This window comes from Chlorocebus sabaeus, chromosome 25, assembly GCF_047675955.1.
Source record: "Chlorocebus sabaeus isolate Y175 chromosome 25, mChlSab1.0.hap1, whole genome shotgun sequence".
Taxonomy (NCBI): Eukaryota; Metazoa; Chordata; class Mammalia; order Primates; family Cercopithecidae; genus Chlorocebus; species Chlorocebus sabaeus.
Genome location: NC_132928.1, coordinates 8,700,527 through 8,724,648, shown reverse-complemented (window position 1 = coordinate 8,724,648; position 24,122 = coordinate 8,700,527). Strand labels below are relative to the sequence as shown.

Below are 24,122 nucleotides of genomic sequence, written 5' to 3'. Positions count from 1 at the left end.
AATTCCATTCTGAAACTGTGTCTTTGGAACTAACTGTTTGAAGGAGCTGGGATTTTCCTCTGGAAGTGCTCTGGGTCTCAAATTTCTGAAGGTATTTTATTCAAAGCTCTTAGTGTACTTGTGAACACTTGGCTTGAGCACGCTAAGCATTGAGTGGTTAAAGTCCACCTAGCAGAATGCTGGCATTGGCTGCCTGGTGCAGTCGCTGGGAGGTCGTGCTTGTTCTCCCTGACCTTGGAAATCTCTGCTGTCCTTAGCAGCCATATGTGAGTTGATCAGTTTTACCTGTCCAAACCCTTACTGAAGCCAGCTTTTTATTTCTTCTGCGCAAATGATTAACTGTTGGAGAAAGGAATCCCTTGAGGTTATTATCCAGGATGTTGTTCCCTGCCCAATTCCTGCTGTCTTTCTCATCCCATACTCAGTGGTAGGGGGTTCCTGCTTTCCCTCACTTTTCAGTCCTTCCTGCTCCCCAGGCCAGTTTGTAATTGAGAAATGAGATTTTTTCCCATTGTTTTGGACTCCACTTACTCGTTGCTGTTGGTCAGGGCACTGTAGCTCTTTTGGGGAATCGGGGCTCCAGGCTTCTACACTGATCCCTCTACCACATACTCATGTTTTACCTGTAAATTCAAGGCACCGGCTTTTATGTTGCAGACTAGGTTGGAGTAACTTGGTCATGATGAAATCCATACTCCAGACTTAACTATTCTTTCAGATCTGGCAGAATAGAACTAGTTATTCGTTCGCTGGGCATCATTTTGTGCACAAGAGGTGAAAAATAATATTGCCCAGGTTGACAGGGAAATGAGATGGTTGGGGTATGTTACAAATGGCAACCTTTTAACCTATGATTACTGTCATTGTCCCGACCCAAAATTGGACTCCCGGCAAGTTGCTACTTGCTTTTTCAGTGACAGTGATGAGTGGGAAACCTCTAGCGACTACTTCCCACTGTTAACCCCAGCAGTTAATGCCTGTGTTATTATACAATACGCTGAAGCCACGGGCCAGGCTGTGAGCCACGGTGAAGGGCAATATTAGTAAGGGATGAATGGGAGATGAGAAGATTCAGCCCATGGAGAAATAATGTCAGAAATCACGTGCAAACAGATTTGCCACTCCTGTTTGAACATGGCTCTGGCTGTGTGCAGATCTCAAAGTGAGTCTTGTCTGGGGATGGGGCATGTTGGAAGTTAAGGGTGAAGGCTTTGGTGAAGTTAACCAAAGAACTGTGCACCAAGGGACAAGGCTGGAGATAGGCAATAGGGCCCAGCCCTATTAGGCATCTAAATCAGAGGATGCCTGCCTATTTCATTGTAGCCCCGTTCTCTGGGCAGACATCCTCTGATTTACAGAACCTAGCCCCAGGCTGAGTGAACCAGAGAACTGTGGGATCTAAAGACATCTTTGACCAGGCAGGATAGCTCGCATCTATAATCTCAGCACTTTGGGAGGCCAAGGAGGGAGGATTAATTGAGCCAGGAGTTCCAGGCCAGCCAGGAGGTCCAGACCACAGTGGGATCCCATCTCTACAAAAAATAAAAAAATCAGTTGGGCGTGGTGATGTGTGCCTGTAGTCCCAGCTACTCAGGAGACTGAGGCAGGAGGATCGCTTAAGCCCAGCAGTTCAAGGCTGCCATGAGCTAAGATCATGCTTCTGCACTCTAGAGCCTGGGTGATAGAGTGAGACCCTGTCTCCTCTCTCGAAATTAATTAAATATAAATATATATATGAATAAATAATACACATATGCATTTATACACTTAGAAAGGAAAAGGTGGTCTCCTCAAAGGGGTGGGGACTTGCTGCTACCCAGTGTCGCCAGCTTTTTGGAAGGGGGTAGCCAAGACAGTTACGGGAATGCCTTTACACTGCCACGCCATCATCATGCCAGCTAGCAGGGCACAGGCTGCCAGCCATTGTCTTCCGGTGTGGTTGCAGGGAAGGGACAGGTTAGCCAGCACCTGGAAAGGACTCTACTGATGAGGCAGTTGCGGATACAAGACTGTCAGGGTCAGGACAGGGCAGAGACGGATCTCCCTGTGCTCTGATATCGGATGTCCTCCTGAGGTCTCCTCAGGCTTTCCCTGATGACTCTGGTCATATTTTGGAATGTCTTCCTGGGAGGAGCCATCCCTGCTTCTGGAAGGGGCTGTGCTTTTTATCCTCCTCACATTTGAAAGGCTCTGGCTTTCAGGCACTTTTTACTCACCAGTGCCCACATTTTCCCCACCCGCTTGTTTGCAGATTCTATCTTCTTTCTAAAATAGTGATACTGGGCTGGGCACAGTGGCTCATACCTGTAATCCCAGTACTTTGGGAGGCCGAGGCGGCAGATCACTTGAGGCCAGGAGTTTGAGACCAGCCCAGTCAACATAGCGAAACCCCGTCTCTACTAAAAATACAAAAATAGCTGGGCATGGTGGTGCACGCCTGTAATCCCAGCTACCTGAGAGGCTAAGGCAAGAGAATCACATGAACCAAGGAGGCGGAGGTTGCAGTGAGCTAAGATTGTGCCACTGCACTCCAGCCGGGCTGACAGAGTGAGACTGTCTCAAAATGAAGAAAATGAAACAAAACAACTAAACTAAAGGAACCAAACTGTGATATTGACATTTATTTTTCCTAGGAGTGGAAGATTTTTTCTTTTTGGCAACACAGTGTTTTGTGTGGTGTAGGCCCAACCTATATGCTAGGCGGTAGGTAAAAGTCTAACAAACTGGGCCTGGCCAGCTTTCCGTCACTCTTCAGCTCATCCCGTAGAAATACAAAGTATGAAAACCAAGGCCAGCACAGTGGGCTCTCTAGGAAAGAAGTGGGATTCTTATCTAATGTGTACTTCTGTGAGTCTTTGTTCTCTATGTCAGAATGTGTGCATGAAAAAGAAAGGCTGTTTGGGAGGTTTCCTGATGTAGGACCCCCACATGCCACAGCAAGTTAAACAGAGCGGAGGCCGGCCTGGTTCTTCTTGGAGGCAGCAACATTGCAAGACCTTTGTCTCAGACTCCAATTCACTTGGCCAGCCTCATCTTGTTCTACAACAAAAGGCCCTGAAAGCTATTTTACTTCTCCCAGGGCCACAGAGACATATATAGCAGACCTACAGAAGCTTCTAACCACAGCAGAGCCCCCACACAGGCAGCAGGGTTGCCTAAGCAGTGAGGGGAAAGTGTCTGAGCTAGCCTCCTGTTCTCGTTTTTGAAACTGGAGATTGCCAAACATCAGCCAGAAGCTCTCCCAGAGCTGTTTCTGCCAAATAAGCTCTTTTTGGGGTCACCAACTTTTAGACTCAAATCGTTTGGCCAGACCTGGATAATTGTCTGGAAAATGATGTTAGGTCCCAAGTCGGGGCGGGTGGAGAGTTTTGAGGAAGTAGAAAGCTGGAGGGAAGCTGTTGGGAGGTGGAGGAGGATTTTCTGAGTGTGCCCTGGTTTGTTTCTCTGCAGGTTTTGGCTGGTGATTAAGGAAGATGGACACATGGTCACTGCCCGGCAGGAGCCTCGCCTGGTGCTGGTCTCCATCACTTATGAGAACAACTGCCTGATCTTCAAGGCTCCAGATATGGGCCAGCTGGTTTTGCCTAGCAAGCAGCCTTCCTCAAACAAACTCCACAACTGCAGGTGTTCTGCCTGGGGGCATCTGGGGAACTGCAACAGGCTTGATTTCCCTTCAGGCTTCTCACTGCATTCTGTCTTGCTATAGTTTCTACAGTCGAGGATGACATCAGTAAAAGAAATATTTAATAGAAGTGCAGTTTGGGTTGGGATTGGGCGTGAGTGGATGATGCAGGGTATTGTTTTAAGGGTACCTAGGATTTGTTTTAATCAGGTATGGTTAGACACGCAGACATAGAAATGACTGTCCTGAAAAAAGAAGATGTTTATACCTACAGATTCCTTAGAAATTGGAGGCACGCCACACCACACAAGGCCGAGTGGAGAAGCACCAGGGTGGTTCAGGAGGCAGAGGGAGCAGGGGGAACATGGGGGCAAGAGCTTTTATCGTGGTTTCCACAGGAAAGGAGAAGCAAGGCAGGGGTGGCAGGCTTAGGGTTGGCTAGTTTGAATAACTTCAGCAGGCTCTGGGACACAGGTTGTCTGGTACTTGGCTCTGGGGTTGACTAGGGCAGGGGACTAGTGGCCCGGCATGTAAGCACCAAATAAAGGAGGTGACTGGGAGTGCAGACTCTGGATGGGTTGGTATTCCTATTACAGGCACACTTGCAGGTCATCAGTCTATTATTTCTAGGAATTGGTCAGCCCTGGGAGAAGTAGTTTCTTCAGTGTCAACAAGACTCAAAGATGTCAAAGCATAAAACATGCAGAAAATTAAAAGCAAGATTCCCACAAGTATAAAGGTGGTACAATGTGCTCATCTTTAGGGCTTTTCTTCTTTCGTTCAAATCTTCATTCAGAATTGTCAACTCTCCAACCAGGCAGACAAGGGAGTTAGTGGAGACTTAACAGCTGTATCTCAGGGCTGGGTGAGAAGGATGCTAGAGTTTCCAGAGCTTTTCAAATGGACTCTGCAGCCTCTGAAGTGTGTGGTTGAGATGAAGGCACATTCCTTGGGTGTAAGGGATTTCCACTTCTGGCCAAAGGCATACCTTAGGCCTTGGCTTCCTTTTGGCCTGTGGGACTTCTGTTGGGTTGTCAAGTTCCGTGGTTTGCTGGGATCTTGTCCTTCCTCATTAAGAAGACTTAGATGCTTGTCATGAGATGATCTGGATCTCTTGTCACCAACTGAGCTTTTTAAGTGTATGGAAGTTGGTTTTGTCCAAGGTCCCAGGGCTCAGAGGAGAGCCTCAGATCACTCCCTGAACTCTCATCTTATGTTTTTTCAAGCAAAGTGTCTAAGCTGAAATCCACCACCCATGGTTCCCAATTTTCGAAAGTCTGAAGCAATAATTCACTGAATTCAGTACTTCAGGTAATTATCTTAGCAAGCCCGTGATGGGGGGGGTCCTTAATTCCACTTTACAAATGAGGAAACCAAGCCTTAGATCACTGCCATGAAAACACAGAGCTGGGATTTGAACCCACTTGCCTCCTAAGGCTTTTGCCTTTAATGTGTATGTGTAGGGAGAAGAAGTGCTTTTCCATAAATGACAGGTTTTGAGCCCATCAATTTATTGAAGAGGAAGAGTATAGCCATCTCGACTTAATTGGAAGACATGTGAAGGCGATGGGTAAATATGTGGCTGACATGTGTCACATGAGTAATATGGGTGTTGCTCTGTAGACTCACTATGTCGCTGACAGTGAGCAAGTTTTTCCCCCAAGGCTCTTTACCAGCTATATAGGCAGAAATCTAGGGACACGCACAGCTTCCTGGATGGAAAGAGGGAAAGAGCAAGACCTTGTAGGTGAGTTGCCTGGTCTGAAAAAGACACCAATTGCAGCCTGTTCTTTTTTATTTGTTTATTTTTTGAGATGGAGTTTTGCTCTTGTTGCTAAGGCTGGAGTGCAATGGCACGATCTTGGCTCACTGCAATCTCCATCTCCCAGGTTCAAATGATTCTCCTGCCCCAGCCTCCTGAGTAGCTGGGATGAGAGGCATATGCCACCACACCTGGCTAATTTTTTTTTTTTTTTAGTAGAGATGGGGTTTCACCATGTTGGCCAGGCTGCCTTTCGAACTCCTGACCTCAGGTGCTCCACCCGCCTTGGCCTCCCAAACTGCTGGGATTACAGGCATGAGCCACCATGCCCGGCCTGCAGCCTATTCTTATGTCATTCTGTTCCATGCATCAATTGTAGATCTGGATGAGGTGGGAATAGAGAGCCTGGAACCCTGGCAGTTTGGTGAAAATGATTGAGAGCTGTGCATTTGGATTGACACAGAGGTGTAATCAGTGTACTGCTCTCTCTAGCTGGTTAGACATACTGTAACTAGTTCAGCCTGTATTTATAAGCTATTTGTAATGGATTGGTTGCCAAGGGAACTGCTAAAAACTGAAGAAATAACATAGATAGTGTGCTTAGTTAGTGCCAGCTGCTATGACAAAATACCATAGTCTGGGTGGCTTAAACAACAGACATTAATTTCTCATAGTTTGGGAAGATGGGAAGTCCAAGGTCGAGGTGCTGGTAGATTGGTGAGGTAGCTTTTCAGGGTTGTAGATGGTCACTTCTCGTTATGTCCTCACATGACCTTTCCTGGTGCCTGCATGAAGAGAGAGAGCATTCTTGTGTTTCTTCCTCTTCTTATAAGGGTACAAATCCCAGCATGAGGGCTCCACCTTATCTAACCCAATTACCTCCCATAGGCCCCACACTGGGGCTGAGGGTGTCAATGAAGGAACTTTGGGGAGACACAAACATTTGACCCCTAACAGGTGGTAAGTGACAGAGTGATTACCACAGCCAGCCCACCAGAGCTCAGAATCAAATAACATAAACCAACAACCTCAAGTTAGTAAAAAGAAAAGGAAGTCCCTTCACAGCCATTTGGACAAGGCTGAAGTGTCATGAATTTTATATTATTCTACACTTATTTTATTGTATTATTATTATTATTATTTTTTTTTTGAGACGGAGTCTTGCTCTGTCACCCAGGCTGGAGTGAAGTGGTGCCATCTCAACTCACTGCAACCTCTGCCTCCCAGATTCAAGCAATTCTCCTGTCTCAGCCTCCTGGGTAGCTGGGACTACAGGTGCCTACCACCACGCCAGCTAATTTTTGTATTTTTAGCAGAGACAGAGTTTCACCATGTTGGCTATGATGGTCTCGATATCCTTACCTCGTTATCCACGACCCTCAGCTTCCCAAAGTGCTGGGATTACAGGCGTGAGCCACTGCGCCTCACCACTTATTTTATTTTAAACTTTCACTGTTAGTGTTTTGAATCAGCTTTCCCTGTTCACCTTGTGTGGTGTTAAGCTTTTTTAGACTAATTATAGACCAGTATGGCTTCTTGATTATCACAAGGATTTATGAATAATTAGTGTCTTTTTTTTTTTGAAATGGAGTTTCACTCTTGTTGCCCAGGCTAGAGTGTGATGGCACGATCTCGGCTCACTGCAACCTCCAACTCCTGGGCTCAAGTGATTCTCCTGCCTCAGCCTCCTGAGTAGCTGGGACTACAGGCAGGCACCACCACACCGGGATAATTTTTGTATTTTAGTAGAAGTGGGGTTTTACCATGTTGGCCAGGCTGTTCTTGAACTCCTGACCTCAAGGGATCCACCTGCCTTGGCCTCCCAAAATGCTGGGATTACAGGCGTGAGCCACCATCCCCAGCCTGATTATTGTCTTAAAAGGTGAGGCTAATGTTTCCTTTTAAGTAGGGGGAGGTAAGACATGATTTCAACCCTATATTGAATTTTTGGCTCAATTTAGAGAAAATTGATGTGAAAATATGTGTGTGTGTCTGGGTGTGTGTGTGTGTATTAAAGCACCTGCAAGAGGACCTGGTACGTAGCAAGCACTTAACTAGATATTAGCTCTTAAATAGCTATTATCTTTATTGTATTAATCCACCTTATCTAGAAATATTATTTTTCTTCACTTCTTTATGTCTTATTTTATCTCTTTAATAAAGTTTTATAATTTTATCTGTAATGGAATTTTACATTTAGTAAAATCCCATGTTAGATTTAGTACTAAACACATACTCCTTTCTTCCACTTTTACATGGCAAGTCTTAAAAACACATTTTTTGTTTGCTGTGTAAGATTGGTATTATTTATTCTTTAATTATTAGTAGAACCTGCCAGTAAAATACCTGGATTTTCTTTGTAAGAGTCTATTCAAGTTTTTATGCCCTCTTACATAATTTTTAGTGAGTTGCTTTTGATGAGTTTTGGTGAGTTAAGAGATTGCTTATTCATGAAGTTTTATTGAACCCACAGAGCAAGGGTCAGTTTTTTCTATGGAATGTTGCTGATGAGACATTTTGTGTCAAAATGTAGAAGAGAATGTATTCTGCAGAAAATTCTGCAAGAATTGGAGAAGATGGCACAGCAGAGAAAGCGATACCATCCGGTGCAGGGATGGGAGACAGGGCCGGTAGAGGGATGCCTTCCATGGGGGGGAAGGGATCCTGGTTGATCAATATTCCTTTGCCCTGTTGGCAGCTTTTCTACTTTTCAAAGTGCCACCCGTAAGCTTCCCCAGGTGGGTGGATGCTGTGGGTAATACGTGTGCACTTACGTACAAGTGCTGTTCTGAGGGGATAAGGGAAGAGCTCCATTGAGGAACATATACTTAGGGAACTGCTGAACAGTGGGATGGAATCAGTTTTAGGGGAAAGACAGAAGGCCAGGAGAGGATCATGAGATGTCCGTAGAGCCAAGAATTAATCAGAGGTGAAACAGTGGCTTCAAGAAGGGAGTTTAGAGAGAAGGACTAGGCCCAAGCAATGTGAAAGGAGCAGCATTGAGATTTGACAGTAGATGGGAGAGGAGGTAAGAGGGTAGGAAGTCTCTACCCTCAGACCAGGATTGTGAGTTGCAGGGTACACAGGGGTTCATCTAACTGGGAGCACCTCAGGTGTCCACATTGAATTCCTTCATGTGCAATTGCCTCAGGGGTCCTCACACTGGTGTGAGCCTTCCCACGGGGAGGGGCAAGCCCTTCCCATGGTAGATAAGGGTAGGGGAATCCATTTCCAGATCCTGTGAATCATATCTACAGTCGGCAAGTTCTTCTGCCTCACCATAAACCTTTCCTCTTTGTACAGAGGAAAGGCTTTTGTCTGTCCACCCCACATCTTACTAGGGGCATTGCCCGTGGAGGGAAAATCATACAGGGTCCCAAACAATGAAAAATTCTGGTGTTGATAAAGAGGGTGATGTTAATGACAGGGTAAAATTGTTGTACAAATCACTGGTTCCAACTCTTTGTCTTACCTTAAAATGAAGAGGCCTCCAATCAAATTGTTGCTGATAAATCATGAAAAATACTTGTTGATGACAAATTGCTATGTGACATATATTGCCTAGAGGTTCAAGGAATAAGTGAAATTACTATAACTCCCATTTCTGTCTCTTTATTTGTGTGAAAAATTCCTCAGGGCTTATTTAAAAGAAAGATTTAAAATTAATACTGAACCTTGTCTTATTCTAGCAATATGTGAGATTCATTCAGAGTTTTTTATGGATGCTCTATAGGGTTCATTAAGCATTTAATTTCCAATAAAATCTGATTTTTAATGTTCAGTAATTATCAAAATATATAGCATATCTATTTTGTTATGATATATAAATCATAATTATAATGATAACTCAATCCTGAAAACATTTCTTCGTACTTGTAAGCTTAAGAAACAAAGCAAATTTAATTGGTTCAAAAGAAATACAGTAAGTGATCGATAGCCATAAAAATATATTAGGATAAAGTTACATAAGTAAAATAATATGCATATGTGTTCATGAATAAAAAGAGGAATAACACAAAAATGTTTAAATGGACAATGGTGGATATCAAACCAACATGGCCTTTAGATCTCATTACATACCTTTAAAAGCATACTGTAATCATTTTATTTTAAATGTCAATGTTTAAAATTCAGTGGAAATGATACCGTTCAGAACAAATTAAACTTATGATGAAAAAGTTTACCTGTCAACTTATAGTTCTGTGAAGGGTCCATAGCTTTTTTAAACTCCTTTGGGGAATTTAAGCAAGAAAACCTTGAGGGCCACTGTGTTATGTAAAGTTATCTGTTGCCACCAAGTGGCATAGGTAGGTACCATATAATTATCTCCAATTTACAACTGGAGACAGGTCAGAAGAGTTAAATGATTTGCTTATGGTCACAGAACTAGAGAATGGCCGAGTTCCAATTTGACCCAGGTCTGTTGGATTCTAAGCTCAGGGTGCATCTGCCACAGGACAGCCCCTCTCCTCTTGTGAAAGTGTCCTAAATCCTTGTGTTCATGGACACTGCAGCTTAGGCATCCAGAAGCTTGTTGGGAATGTAGAATCTCAGACTCCAACCCAGACTTACTGAACCAGAATCTGCATCCAAACAAGATCCTGGAGGCTTTGCACATACATTAAGGTTTGGGTAGCTCTTCCCCAGAGCACATTCTACTCCTTTCTCCTGTGCTTCTGCCCAGCTTTGACCCCAGGACCGCTTAACAGCCCTCTGGGCTGGTCAAGTCCCAACAGTCCAGCCGTTCATTTTTGACACCATCCCTCAGTGTATTGAAAATAAGTAAGTCACCTGGTGTTTTTTTGTGACCTTTCCAGGGTATTTGGCCTTGACATTAAAGGCAGAGACTGTGGCAATGAGGCAGCTCAGTGGTTCACCAACTTCTTGAAAACAGAAGTGTATAGATTGGTTCAATTTGAGACAAACATGAAGGGAAGAACATCAAGAAAACTTCTCCCTACTCTTGATCAGAATTACCAGGTGAGCTTACAGAGAGTTTACCTTCACTCCTACTAGTCACCCTTCTCTTTCTGACTTCCTTCATGGTCAGCAAAGAGCCTCTCTTGGGACCTCAGTTAAGAAAATATGATAATGGCCTTGGTGAGTGATAATGAGGGCACAGCCTGGGCAGAGGTACCGAGGGATGGAAAAGAAGGTAGATATGAGAGATATCTCAAAAGTGGGATCTCTAGGGTATATGGAGGATTGAATATGGGAGGTGTGGAGCGGGGAGCCGGGGTGACTCCCAGGTAGATGGAGATGCAAGAGAAAACTGGCTGGAGAAACAAAAGTGAGAAGTTTGTTCGGGACTAAATCCAAGTTTCCTGGAATTACAGAAGCAGGCTTTGTTCTGACTTGCCCCTCACAATGTGTGAGGTGTGCTTATTTCAGGTGCTGGCAAGGCGCCTCCCCGTAAGCAAAACTGTCCCCTGAGCCAAAGACCAAAGCCTCTGATTCTGCCATGAGCTAAGGTTTAAAATACAAGGACCTCAGGGAGTTTCTCTCAGTAGCCTCTAAACTACAAGTTCCTTGAGGACAGGGGTTTTTATCTGCTTTCTTTACTGCTGTTTCCCCACTAGAACAGTGCCTGGTAGGTGCTCAGTAAATGCCTAGTGAGTGAATGGTGCTGTTTAGGAAATTATTACTGGAGTATAGCTGATTGGCAGTAGGTCCTCGCTGTTTGAGGATGATGTGGGAAGGGGGTTGCTGCTGGAGTGGGAGTGGGAACCCAGGAAGAGGAAGCGTGGTGGGTGACATTGGCCCAGAGCTGGCCCTGGCTGCAGCCCTGTTCCTGTGTATGGACACGGACTGCTCCAGTTCCTGGCCACTTGCAAGCCCAAAGTCACGTCTCTCTCCTTCCTGAACACCGCTCCCCTCTTCTGCACTGAAGTGACTTTGCTTCTGGACATTACTTAGCTTTGCAGTTGGTCTAGGCCATTTTGTGGAGTGGTGGGGCCTGACTATCCTGTGTTCTTGGCAAGGTGGCCTACCCAGACTGCAGCCCGCTCCTGATCATGACAGATGCCTCCCTGGTAGATCTGAATACCAGGATAGAGAAGAAAATGAAAATGGAGAATTTCAGGCCAAATATCGTGGTGACCGGCTGTGATGCTTTTGAGGAGGTAAGTGACCCATTGCTTTTGTGCATCGTGCTCAGATTTGCTGCTCGTGGTGCTAAGGTAACTCTGCTGTAGCCAGAGCCAACTCAGATCTGCCAAGGTCGAGTCGTTCATTCATTGCTGCTGCCATCACTCATTGCTTGTGCCATCAACGCGCTGGCCTCGGCCTTGGGGGGGCACGTTGCTCTCACCCATTAATGCTTGGGCCCCAAAGCAAACAGTCAAAACTCAAAATTGTAGCAAGTCTGAGGTTGGAATATGTAATCATAGCACAGAGATAACTGAGGGAAGCAAAGATAAAGGAGAAAGATAAAGCCATTTTCCACTTCTCTATCACTCAGCAGTGCTCTCAAAGATTTGAGACTTTTAGAAGCCCCATGCCCCAAAGTGCAGACCAAGAGGACACAGGCAATCTGCCCCTGGAGACATACCATGCTGTGGCCCGAGTTCTCTCCCAGGGCATGCACATGCTCTTTTATGGGGTTGGAGCCAGAAATTTCCACCCTTTTCAAGGACACACTTTTGTGGTCTTAAGGGAAAACTGCATCAGAACCCAGTAGAAACCTTGAACTTTGTATGTAATATACATATAGCTGGGTGTTGCTTTATAATAAGAAGCATTAGCCATCATATTAAGCCTGAGGGGTAAGCTAAACTTTCCAAGTAGTGGAAGTAACAGTGACAAATACCATTTATTGGGTGTTTACTGGGTGCTAGGCATTAAGCTAAATAAATATCTGAGATAAATTACTTTATTTGATCTTTACAATAACCCTGTGAAATTTGTGTTACTGTCTCCTTTTTATAAGGAAAATGAAGCTCAGAGGTGTTATACACTTTGCCTAGCAGATAAATGGTGGCTGGCATTAGAACACAAAACTTGTAACTCCAGCATCTGTAGAGCTGGGGTGACAATTCTAATTTAGAGATCCCAAGTAGTTAACTCTGAGAGGAAAGGCTCTTAAACACCCTCTCAATTCTTTGCTCCCCTGAATGACCTTACTTCCTTTTGTGTGAGTAAAATGTGCCTTTTTTTTTTTTTTTTTTTTTTGTTGAGACAGAGTCTCACTGTGTCACCCAGGTTGGTGTTCAGTGGCACAATCTCGGCTTACTGCAACCTCCACCTCCCAGGTTTGTGTGATTCTCCTGCCTCAGCCTCTAGGGTAGCTGAGACTACAGGCACATGTCACCACACTTGGCTAATTTTTGTACTTTTAGTAGAGATGGGATTTCTCCATGTTGGCCAGGCCAGTCTTGAACTCCTGACCTCAGGTGATCCACCCGCCTCAGCCTCCCAAAGTGCTTGGATTACAGGCATAAGTCACTGTGCCCAGCCCTTAATTTGTTGATAAACATTGTTCTTTAGGATAAACCTTTGCGCTGAACCTAGTATAAATCATCATACATGTAGGCACTCCGTATTATCTGATAATTTGAAAAATAGCTGCCAGGCGCTGTAGGCGCTCATGCCTATAGTCCCAGCACTTTGGGCCAAGGCAGGAGGATTACTTGAGCCTAGGAGTTTGAGACCAGCTTGGATAACATGGCAAAACCCCATCTCTACTAAAAGAATACAAAAATTAGCCAGGTATGGTGGTGCGTGCCTGTAGTTCCAGCTACTTGGGAGGCTGAGGTGGGAGTATGGCTTGAGCCCGGGGTCGGAGATTGTGCCACTACACTCTAGTCTGGGTGACAGAACGAGAACCTGTCTATTAAAAAAGAAAAAAGAAAAAGGGAAAGAGCAATAGCAATGTATACAGAAGTTGTCTACTTGATGATGTTGTCTTGTCATTTGTTATCTAGTTGAATTCCTCTGTGCCTTTGTTAATTTTAAAAATTCAATAATCTATTATGGGTCAGGCATGGTTTGTAGGAGCCCAGATACAGATGAAAAGATATGGATCTTGCTCTTCAGAATGTCCCAATATGAGGGGCATGGCCAGGACACAATGACAGCCCAGTGTCAAAAGTGCTTTTGTGTACATACTTAGAAGCTACCAGAGATGTATAGAAGTAGAACTGGCTAACTCTGCCTGGAGAAGGGAGGCCTGGGCATGGGGAGGGGTCAGGTCCAGCTCCCCGGAAGCAATGCTGTTCACCTGGTACTTGTGTGGACTGTGTGCAGGCCGGGGTCAGAGGAGAGTCTTTATGGGTAAAGGCGACAGGTGGTTGGGAGGCCTAGAAGCATGAGAGGCCATGAATAAAGGGGTGCTTGGGAGCGTTTTAGCATCACAGGAGCATGGGGGTAAAGGAGAAATGTCAGGGCGGCTGGACTGGAGCTGGCTGGAGGCCACCACACCAAGGAGTTTGGATTTTATACTGTGGATATTGAGGAGCTGGCAATGATTCTGAGCAAGGGAGTAATTATGATTTGCATTCTTCCAACAAATATCTGCTGAATGCCTGTACAGTGTGCCAGGCGCATATTATTCTGGCAACTCTCTTGAATGCTCATTGAAAGGCAGGAAAACCTGAGACAGAAATACCAAGGCCAGGTCCAATCACTAGAGAGTCTTTTTTTTTTTTTTTCTTTTTTGAGACAAGGTCTCTGTCACCCAGACTGGAGGACAGTGGTGCGAATACGGCTCACTGCAGCCTCAAACTCCCCAGCTCAGGTGATCCTCCCACCTTAGCCTTCCAGCTTCCCAGCTAGCTGGGACTACAGGCATATGCCATCATGCCTGGCTAATTTTTGTATTTTTTTGTAGAGACAAGGTCTCCCTATGTTGCCCAGGCTGGTCTTGAACTCCTGGACTCAAGCAATCTGCCTACTTTGGCTTCCCAAAGGGCTGGGATTATAGTCATAAGCCACCTCACCTGACTAAGAGTCTTTTTTCTAAAGTGCAGATTAGTAGGCATTACCTGAAATCTACATGAGCATTGTGACAAGGCCTGCACCTCTGCACCTTGTGAATCTCATCCCAGGTGAATCTCATGCCCACAGTGTCTGGAGAAGCACGGAGTTAAGAGAGTGCAGGGACCATGGGGGTCAGAGATGATATGGGATCGGGGCTGGGAGGGCAATGGAGAATGCCAGAGAGGAAGAGGCCCCTGATATACTCAGGAGACTGGTTTCTTGATGGAAGGAACTAATGAATCTAGACTTGGTGGGACCTGAAGTTTATACAATTTGGGGGTCCCTTTAAGAAAAAATAAAATTATTAACAAAAATATATAAAATTAACAAAAATAAAATTAGGTTCAAGGCCTTGAGAGGTTCTGTGCAAATAAGGGGCCTGAGGCTCAAGCCTCACTGGTTTCCTAGTACACTCACCTGCCCCTCCCAGTTCTAGTTTCCCACATTGTCTAGTAGGATGTACATACAATCAGATTCATTAAATGCTTGGTAAACAACAAATGAAATTCATGCTCTGTTTTAAGAATGTATGTTACTGAAGATTAGAATGGAAATAGTTCGGGGAATAGAAATTAGTCCGTGAAGCAACAGTTCTTCCACAAGAATCCTGTAATTCTTCCATTATTTTCTGAGAAACTTTCTTTTAGGGAATAAAATGTTTCTTGATTTGTTTCCACTAAAGAACAGATTATTTTGGTATTAATTTTAGTTTAAGATCTTGAGCCAAGGAAATAAGAAAAAAAGACACTCTTGTCCTTGGCTGAAGCGTTTTAGCTTTCCTGTACCTTGCCAACCTCTAATTTTTGTTCTCCTATAACTTGTAAAACTTAACCTAAGGCCAATGAAAACCTAATCCTGCTTTCTTAGGCAGAGTGGAGTCTTCTTCTTCTTCTTCTTCTTTTTTAATAATAAACTGAAAATAAAAGTACAAACAAAAACAGGCCAGGCGTGGCCTAGAACTTTGGGAGGCCAAGGCGGGCAGGTTGTGTGAGAGTCCAGGAGTTCGAGACCAGCCTGGGCAACATGGTGAAACCCCACCTTTACAAAAAAATAATTAATTAAAAGTGAGAAAAATAAACTCTTAAATGAATTTGTGCCTCCAAGTCCATTTGTCATTTTATTCCTGCACTATGATGGGCTTACAGAAATAGCAAATAAGGTAGAATACTCTGATTTTTCTGAAACGGTCCTCTGGCCATGTGCATTAAAAAAATCCTTCTTATTAAATGATGCTAATGTTGCTGATGTATTCTTCCTTAAATTAGGAAGCCCATTAGTTAAAGGCTCAAGGCATTATTAACCTGTCTACCTGGTACCTCACAAAACTGTAACTCTTTCAATGAGTAGGACTCTGTTAAATATTCATGTAAAATGATAGAACCTGTACATATTTCATAGGCCAATTCATCATTAAAAATTAGCAAACCTCATCATGAAATTCAGGCCACCATTTACTGCAAAAACACAGAGTAATAGGAGAATGTATTGTGTAACATTTACTGTTTGTGGCCTAAAGTACTCTGTACTTTGTCCATGTAGCGGAGAATCTTAAGCAATTTTTGGAAGGCTGCTTCCTTGGGTCAGTGTGGTGTGCTTGAGTTCTGGGAATGCAGCACAATGAAGTTTAGAAATAATAAAATCGACCAATGCTTCCTATCTCTGTAGTTGGCCATTGTGGGGTCTGTGTTTACTGAACTTTGCTCACTGTCCTGATGAGCTAAACTTGATATTTTTAATGGAATGTCTTGTTTGTATCAGTCCTCACTCCACATTATGAAAGAATTGTGGAGAAGCTTGCAGAAAACTCTTGGTGTGTTATCTTTCACTCAGGAAGTGCTTCTCCAGGAAACTTCCAGAGAGGGAGATTTTGAAGCTGGACAGCTGTGGTTGGACTCTGAGCCTCACTGCTTACTGGCTGTGTGGCTTGGGTCCTCCCAATCTTATCCTTTCCAGCTGTTTTTGTAAACACAGTTTTTGTAAACACAGTTTTTGTAAACACTGTAAATCATGATCATTAGACTTTTCAGTCCACAGAACTTGAGTTTGGATGGGTTAGGATTTGAGATAACAAGTCTCTTTTCTGGCATAAGAACAGCAGTCTCTACCAGGCTTCAGGGATTTCTTGAAGTAGCAGTAATGATAACAATATACAAAAATAACAGCAAGAATCATGACTCATTGCTATTGAACACTTACTAGGTCGCAGGCACCGTGCCAAACCCTTTACATGCATTATCGCATTTAATTCTAGTTCCCTTTCCAGACTGTGGGTCACAACCCATTATTGGGTTCTAATATCAGTGTAGTGGGTCCTGACTAACACTTTTAAAAGAAGAATAGAATGGAATAAAAGATATCAGCATAAACTATATATAGAAGGGTTAAGAATTGTCTTGCAAAACTCTCTCGTGTGTACACATGAGAGAGTATTAGGAAACAATGTGAAATGTAATTTTTACTGTGGGCCATGGTGGAAAATGTTTGATAGCCATTGAGGCGGGTCATGTTTTGATCCTTCTTTTTCAGATGAGGAAACTGAGCCTCAGAGAAGTTGAGTCACTTGCTCTTGAGGTCGCATAGCCAGTGTGTGGCCAAGTGAGGACTTGCACTCTGGCTGGCTATCAAAAGTCCATGAATATCAGCTCTGCAACCTTTTTAAAGTCATTTTCAAGTCATTTGGCAAACCTGTATTGGGCCCCAGTCCCTGTGGGTGGGCTGGGGTCATGGGTGTCATGGGCTGCCCTCTGAAAGAAGCAGGACAATTGTGCTCAGTAGAAAAAACGGAGAAGAAGAACAGGTATCAGCTTTGGCATAATGAAGATTAGCCTAAATTTCATGTTCATGATCTCTGTTAGAAGCAAGCTGAAAGCGTCTGAAAGTCATTTTTCTTTCTTAATGAAAAGAACCAAGCAGGGGCCTGGGGAGTGCAGGTGTCACCTCCCTGCGGACGTTTGTGGCATGCCTTTCAAGGTAAAACTTCCATGTCCTCATCTGGGGAGCTTCTGACATGCATATCCAGCAGGAGTCTTGGATAGGTTTGCCTTGATTAGGAAAAGCACCAATGATTTTTTTTTTTTTTTTTTTGAGACAGAGTCTTGCTCTGTCACCCAGGCTGGAGTGCAGTGGCCAGATCTCGGCTCACTGCAAGCTCCGCCTCCCGGGTTCACGCCATTCTTCTGCCTCAGCCTCCCGAGTAGCTGGGACTACAGGCACCCGCCACCTCGCCCGGCTAGTTTTTTGTAATTTTTAGTAGAGACGGGGTTTCACCGTGTTAGCCAGGATGGTCTCGATCTCCTGACCTCGTGATCCACCCGTCTCAGCCTCCCAAAGTGCTGGGATTACAGGCTTGAGCCACCGCGCCCGGCCAGCACCAATGATTAAAACAGGAGGATAGAGATCAGGAGTGGATGGAGTAGGAATACATTCACATTTCTGAAGAATTTGCCAACAGAACTCCTTTACTTAAGGAGATCTCCTTCTACATTTGCTTTTTTGATTACACCTGAGTCATTTGAAATATTTTCCAGAGGGGCTTTTAGGGGTTGGGCAAGAGGGAGTGGAAGACGGCACAGCCAAGTACTACAGGGCTTTCGCCTCTTTCTCATCAAGGAGAAGGAGGAGATGCTTCTGGGGGTACCTTCCACACAGCCTCACACAGCTTTCTTCATCACTACACCCAGTGAGTAAGCGAGACACCACTGGAAAGTCCGCAGCTAAGGCAGTCAGTGGAAGACAGATTAAGAGCAGATCTGCAGTGAGATCTGCCTGGGCCCCTGGGTCTCCCTCTGGCTGCACATCGGGCCACCAGACAACCTTAAACAGCACTGGTGGCTCCATCTCAGGTGCAGCTTGGGCAGAGGGAGCTTTTGAAGCTCCCCTGGGGTTTCTAGTGTGCAGCCAGTGGTGGGAACCTCTGGGCTAGGGTCTTCCTGGGGAACAAAGTCGTAACTGGCAGGAGTTACAGATGTGCCTGGAGACCAGGGTGGCCCTTAAATCATCATGAGCTTGGCCTTAACCTCCCTGAGCATGATTTTCTGATCTTAAAGTTAATAGGTTCTACCAAGGGACTTTAAAGGCTCTTTGCAGCCCTCAAGTTGTTTAATTCCCTGGGCACTTTCTTCTCTCTCTCTCTCTCTCTCTCTCTCTGTGTGTGCGTGTGTGTGTGTATGTGTGTGTGGTCAGTAAAGGCACTTTATCACAAATGTCTCTCAGAACCCCCTCTCTGATAGAACCACTGCATTGGCTTTTTTTTTTTTTTTTTTTTTTTTTTTTTTTGGGCGGGCGGATCATGAGGTCAGGAGATCGAGACCATCTTGACCAACACAGTGAAACTCCATCTTTACTAAAAATACAAAAAAAAAAAAAAAATTAGCTGGGCATAGTGGCGGGCGCCTGTAGTCTCAGCTACTCGGGAAGGTGAGGCAGGAGAATGGCATGAACCCGGGAGGCAGAGCTTGCAGTGAGCCGAGATCGCGCCACTGCACTCCAGCCTGGGTGACAGATCAAGATTTCGTCTCACAAAAACAAAAACAAAAACAAAACAAACAAACAAAAAACTCATATTGCACATGCTGTGTTCTAACTTTTTTGTAAGTGAGCTTGTTTAATCTTAACAGTCTCTTAAAGTCTATTTCTCGAGATTTCCTTCACCATGCTTTTTCTAGTTTAGTCCTGAGTGAATAAGGCTTTGTGTGAGACCTTGTTGAACTGAATTCGACGCAAGGATTTGGCCATTGAATTGTGTTTATCAGGTCTCATCTACTCTAAATATGTTATATTTCAGACCAAGGAGGAAGTGTGTCTTTAGTGATGGTAGTTCATGGTATTCCCCTCGAGTGAGTGTGACACATGAACGCACGCTTATCAATCACTTGTAAGGAGTGGTCATTCACTTTACAATGCTACCCCAGAGACAAGCCCTTCAAATACAGATGTTGGAGTAGACATGGCAGAGTGGAGGTAGGCAGGAGTGATCTCAGAGACCATGACCCCCCATACCTTTCTCTCGCTGTCCTCTGGAAGACTGTGAGTCACTGCATGGACTTAGTGTGCTAAAAAGCAATCCAGCACAGCCTAGGCTACTGCCTTTGGAAATTCAATTGGTAGCTGCCCCTCCCAACCTCTGCTGTTGGTCATGTGGGACACCCAGTCAAGCCCGGAGTGGGAGACTAGGATATCTGATGTCCATTAGCCACTAAAATTCTCGTGGCCATAACCTCTCCTGAGAGGAAACTGCTATGTGGGTGGAACACACAGACCCACCTCAGCCCTGTAGAATGTCCCAACCAGTGAATACACTTCAGAGCAACACAGCCGCATCTCAAGAGCTCTGCTTCCCTTTTTGTAGCCTGTTGCTGGTGTTTTTAAGAGTAGGTCGTTTCCAGAGAACAGAAGCCAGCTTCTAAAACAGCCTTAGGCAGTCCAGTCACCGTGGCTCACGCCTATAATCCCAGCACTTTGGGAGGCCAAGGCAATCAGATCACCTGAGGTCAGGAGTTCGAGACTAGCCTGACAACTATGGTGAAACCCCATCTCTATTAAAAATACAAAAATTAGCTGGGCGTGGTGGTGGATGCCTGTAATCCCTGCTACTTGGGAGGCTGAGGCAGGAGAATTGCTTGAACCTGGGAGGCAGAGGTTGCAGTGAGCCAAGATCGTGCCACTGCACTTTAGCCTGGACGACAGAGTGAGACTCTGTCTCAAAGAAAAAAAAAAAAAGCCTTAGACTTCTGTCTTTCTCTTCTGCTAGGATTTTCCAGGTCCAAGTGTCCCAAACAGCAGATGCCTCCAGGCACATTTAATATGCCTAAGCGTGCTGAAAAGCAGTCCAGGCACATTATTGGTTTACAGAAATGTGTCTCATGCGATTCCATAGGAGCATACACCAGCTATTGTGTAATGTGAGGATATTTATCCTTGAAGGATAAAGCACACTGGGTCTCCACACAGTGCCGTTCAAACATGGGGTCATGAGAAAGCCCAGGGAGTCTGGAACCAGGGCTGTGGAAAACATTTTAATGACGAATTTCAAGAAACTTTTCAGATAGTTAATTTTTTTCTGATTACAAAAGACATTTTTAAAAGTAATTCATCTTCTTTGCACAGCTTGAAAAACACAGTAGAGATGGAAGAAACACATAAAAATTCCTCACTGGGGAACAACACACACCAGGGCCTCTCGGGGGGTGGGGGGTAAGGGGTGGGAGAGCATTAGGACAAATACAGAATGCATGCGGGGCTTAAAACCTAGATGATGGGTTGACAGGTGCAGCAGACCACCGTGGCACGGGTTCACCTATGTAACAAACCTGTGCATTCTGCACACGTATCCCAGAGCTTAAAGTGAAATTTAAAAATTCTTCAACATCATACTATTAAAATGTAGTCTGTGGTAACATTTTGTTGTGTTTCCAGTATGGTTTATGTGATATCGTATAAATAGTATTAAATTCCACCATTTGCATTTAATGGCGTATGACAACCAGCTCTGTCTTTGGAAACCCTTCATTCGCGTGGTTCCAGTGGTTCCATATGAGTCCATTCTGTGACTGACTCTGCAATAACTTGTTTAACCACTCCCTTAGGATTGAGCATTTAGGTTGTTTTCCATTTTCTCTTACACAAATAATGAGCAGCTTTGTAAAATGGTCGGTATCTACATTTCCAAAAGTATTCTTAGGAAATGCTAATGCAGCATTTTATTTTATTTTATTTTATTTATTTATTTATTTATTTATTTTTGAGACAGAGTCTCGCTCTATTGCCCGGGCTGGAGTGCAGTGGCCGGATCTCAGCTCACTGCAAGCTCCGCCTCCCGGGTTTACGCCATTCTCCTGCCTCAGCCTCCCGAGTAGCTGGGAATACAGGCACCCGCCACCTCGCCCGGCTAGTTTTTTTGTATTTTTTAGTAGAGACGGGGTTTCACCGTGTTAGCCAGGATGGTCTCGATCTCCTGACCTCGTGATCCACCCGTCTCGGCCTCCCAAAGTGCTGGGATTACAGGCTTGAGCCACCGCGCCCGGCCTTTTAATGCAGCATTTTAAAGGCTCTCTGTATATATTGCCAAATTGCTTTCCAGAAACCTTGTACCAATTTATATTCCCTCAAGGTGAGCATAAATGTGCCCTTTTCATTGGCCTCTTGCCGGCATCGCTATAATTTTTACTAATTTGTTAAGTGAAAAGTAATGTCTTACTTAAGTTGGTAATTCTTAGTGTATGGCATCCTGTCTTAGTCCCCAAATTCTGAAATATTCATATTTGCAGCAAATGTTGTTTCCTTAGTGCTAATCTCTGAGATAGATGCTCAGATAACAGAGACGACCTCACTGTGTCTGCCTCCAAGGGTCTCAGGGCCAAGTGGGATCAAGGCTTCAGTAGGTAGAGGGCTGCAGCTGAGGTCAGGACATCAGACTTGCAGGATCCCAGTGAGAAAGAGGCACTCTGGATAGGGCGTGTGTGTGTGTGTGTGTGTGTGTGTGTGTGTGTGTGTGTGTTTGGGGGCAGTGGATGCTGAAGACTTGCTTGATATGAACTGGATCCAAATGCAGGAACCATGGCATGGTCTTTCTTTGTAAGAAGAGTGATTAAATTTTGAAATATGACATTAAGGAATATTCATTAGCTTGTATGTCTTAAGAACAGAAAAAAATAGCTTTCGGTTTGAGATCATTTAACTCTGGTGTAATAGGAAGTATATATTTGGTCTTTGTCTCTGGTTCCTGGCAGGAGCTCCTAAGCCCTTGGAATTTCCTGAGTGACAGGGGTGAGAGGAGTTTCTTTGGTCATTCATAGCAAGCCCCTTTCAATCATACCTGACTTTATGCTAGTGAGATGACTCTTAGGGAAAGAGGGGTGTCCCTAGACAGCTTTGGTATGGGAGCTGGTTCTTAGAAAGACTAAGCCATGATTAGAGGGTTGGGACTTTCAGTCCTACCCAGCCCTAACCTCAGGCGAAGGGAGAGGGGCTGGAGGTTGAGTTCGGTTACCAACGGCTAATGATTTTACCAATCATTTACATGAAATAAAACTTCCAAAAACCCCTGAAAGATGGGGTTTGGAGAGCTTCCGAGTTGGAAAACACATTGAAGTTCTGGGAGGGTGGTGCACCCAGAGAGGGCATGAAAACTCAAGAGAGCCCCCGCCCCATCCCTTGCCCTAGACAGCATTTCCACTGGGCTGTTCCTGAGTTGCATCCTTTAAAATAAGTTGAGAACAGTAAAGCGTTTTTTGAGTTCTAGGAGTCATTCTAGAAACTTGTCAAACCTTAGGAGGGGGTTGTGGGAACCCTCAATTTATAGCCGGTTGGTGAGAAGCATGGTTGGCCTGCACTTGGCTGGCATCTGGGGTGGGGGGCAGTCTTGTAGGACTTACCTAAGGGATCTCTACTTGCTTCTAGTAGTGAGTGTCAGAATTGGGTTGGATTGTTGGACACCCAGTTGGTGTCAGAGAATTGCAGAATTGGTGTTGGAAAAGACATCATGTATTTGATGTCAGAGAGAATCTGATAAACTATCTAGACAAAAGTTATTTTTAAGATGTGCTGTTGGGTTTATACCTCTTATAAAAAATAAAGCAAAAAAGGCAAAAGAAGAAACTCAAGATTTGTTATGAAAAACAATGTTTAAATGTTGCTGAGGAGACTTCCAGATTTATTGCTGTAAATGTGTACACATAGCTATGTATACAGATTTTTTATGTGAATGGAATCGTTCTCTATTACACATAAACACACACACCTAAAATGTGCCTTGTGCTTTTTTCACTCAGTGACACCTTGAAAAGTATTCAGTGTTAATAGATATAGACTCACATCCTCTTTTTTTTCCAGACAGGGTCTCACCCTGTTGCCCAGTTTCAGTCTCACCCTGTCGCTGGAGTGCAGTGACGTGATCTCGGCTCACTACAACCTCTGCCTCCCAGGCTGAAGCCATCCTCCTGCCTCAAGTCTCCTGAGTAGCTAGGACCACAGGCACACACCACCACACCTGGCTAGTTTTTGTAATTTCGGTAGAGACGAGGTTATATCGTGTTGTCTAGACTGGGCACACCCTTTTGAAATACTTGAATAATGATTATTGCACATGTGTCCCATGTATATTTAGCGACTCTCCAGTAGGTGACTTTAAGCTTTCTATAATCATGTAGAGTCACTGATACCAAGTCAGAAAAATTGCTATGGATTTAGAAACAGAACAGTCTTGTTTATTATACCCTCGATTTATCACAAAATAGTTTAAAGTTGCTTCTAACAATTGTGTGTACAACACAGTATCATAAACACATGCATAGAAAACCAAGAGCAGCGAAAGGGAGGCACCAATCCTGCGACTGAGATGAAGCAGATGAAGGGGCCTGGACGGGGGTGGCAGGAGGCTCCAGGAACAGGCTCCCAGAGGCTTGGTGGCCGTGGATCTAATTTGAACTGCTGCTCTGATCTGTGCTCTTCCAAGTGATTTCTTTCATAGCCCACTGCCATGGCAGACCATGCAGGCTTTTTCCACCTCACTCTCAGAGGTCTTGTCCTTCTGTGCCAGGTATTTGAGAACTTGCCTTGGCGTCTATTTTCACCTGACTCTGCACTCTCTCTCTCTCTGGCTATACAGAGAGAGATGGACTATATAGGTAGAGATATATATTCTCTACATCTGTATCTACTTCCTCTCTATGGATATAGCCATGCATCTGTGTGTCTATATAGACCCGTGTGTGTGTGTGTGTGTGTGTGTGTGTGTATACACATTCATATGCATCTATGGAGAGA

The 24,122-nt window shown here is 44.5% G+C and overlaps 1 protein-coding gene across 1 annotated transcript in view; it reads left to right on the top strand.

Annotated features, from left to right (window-relative positions):
- MTARC2 (mitochondrial amidoxime reducing component 2) overlaps window positions 1–24,122 on the top strand; it is a 36,926-nt gene that overhangs the window by 3,119 nt on the left and 9,685 nt on the right. The window contains exons 2-4 of the mRNA XM_007988391.3: window positions 3,451–3,624; window positions 10,202–10,364; window positions 11,366–11,506. Coding sequence (XP_007986582.1) covers window positions 3,451–3,624; window positions 10,202–10,364; window positions 11,366–11,506 — 478 coding nt within the window. The remainder of the gene's footprint in view (window positions 1–3,450; window positions 3,625–10,201; window positions 10,365–11,365; window positions 11,507–24,122) is intronic.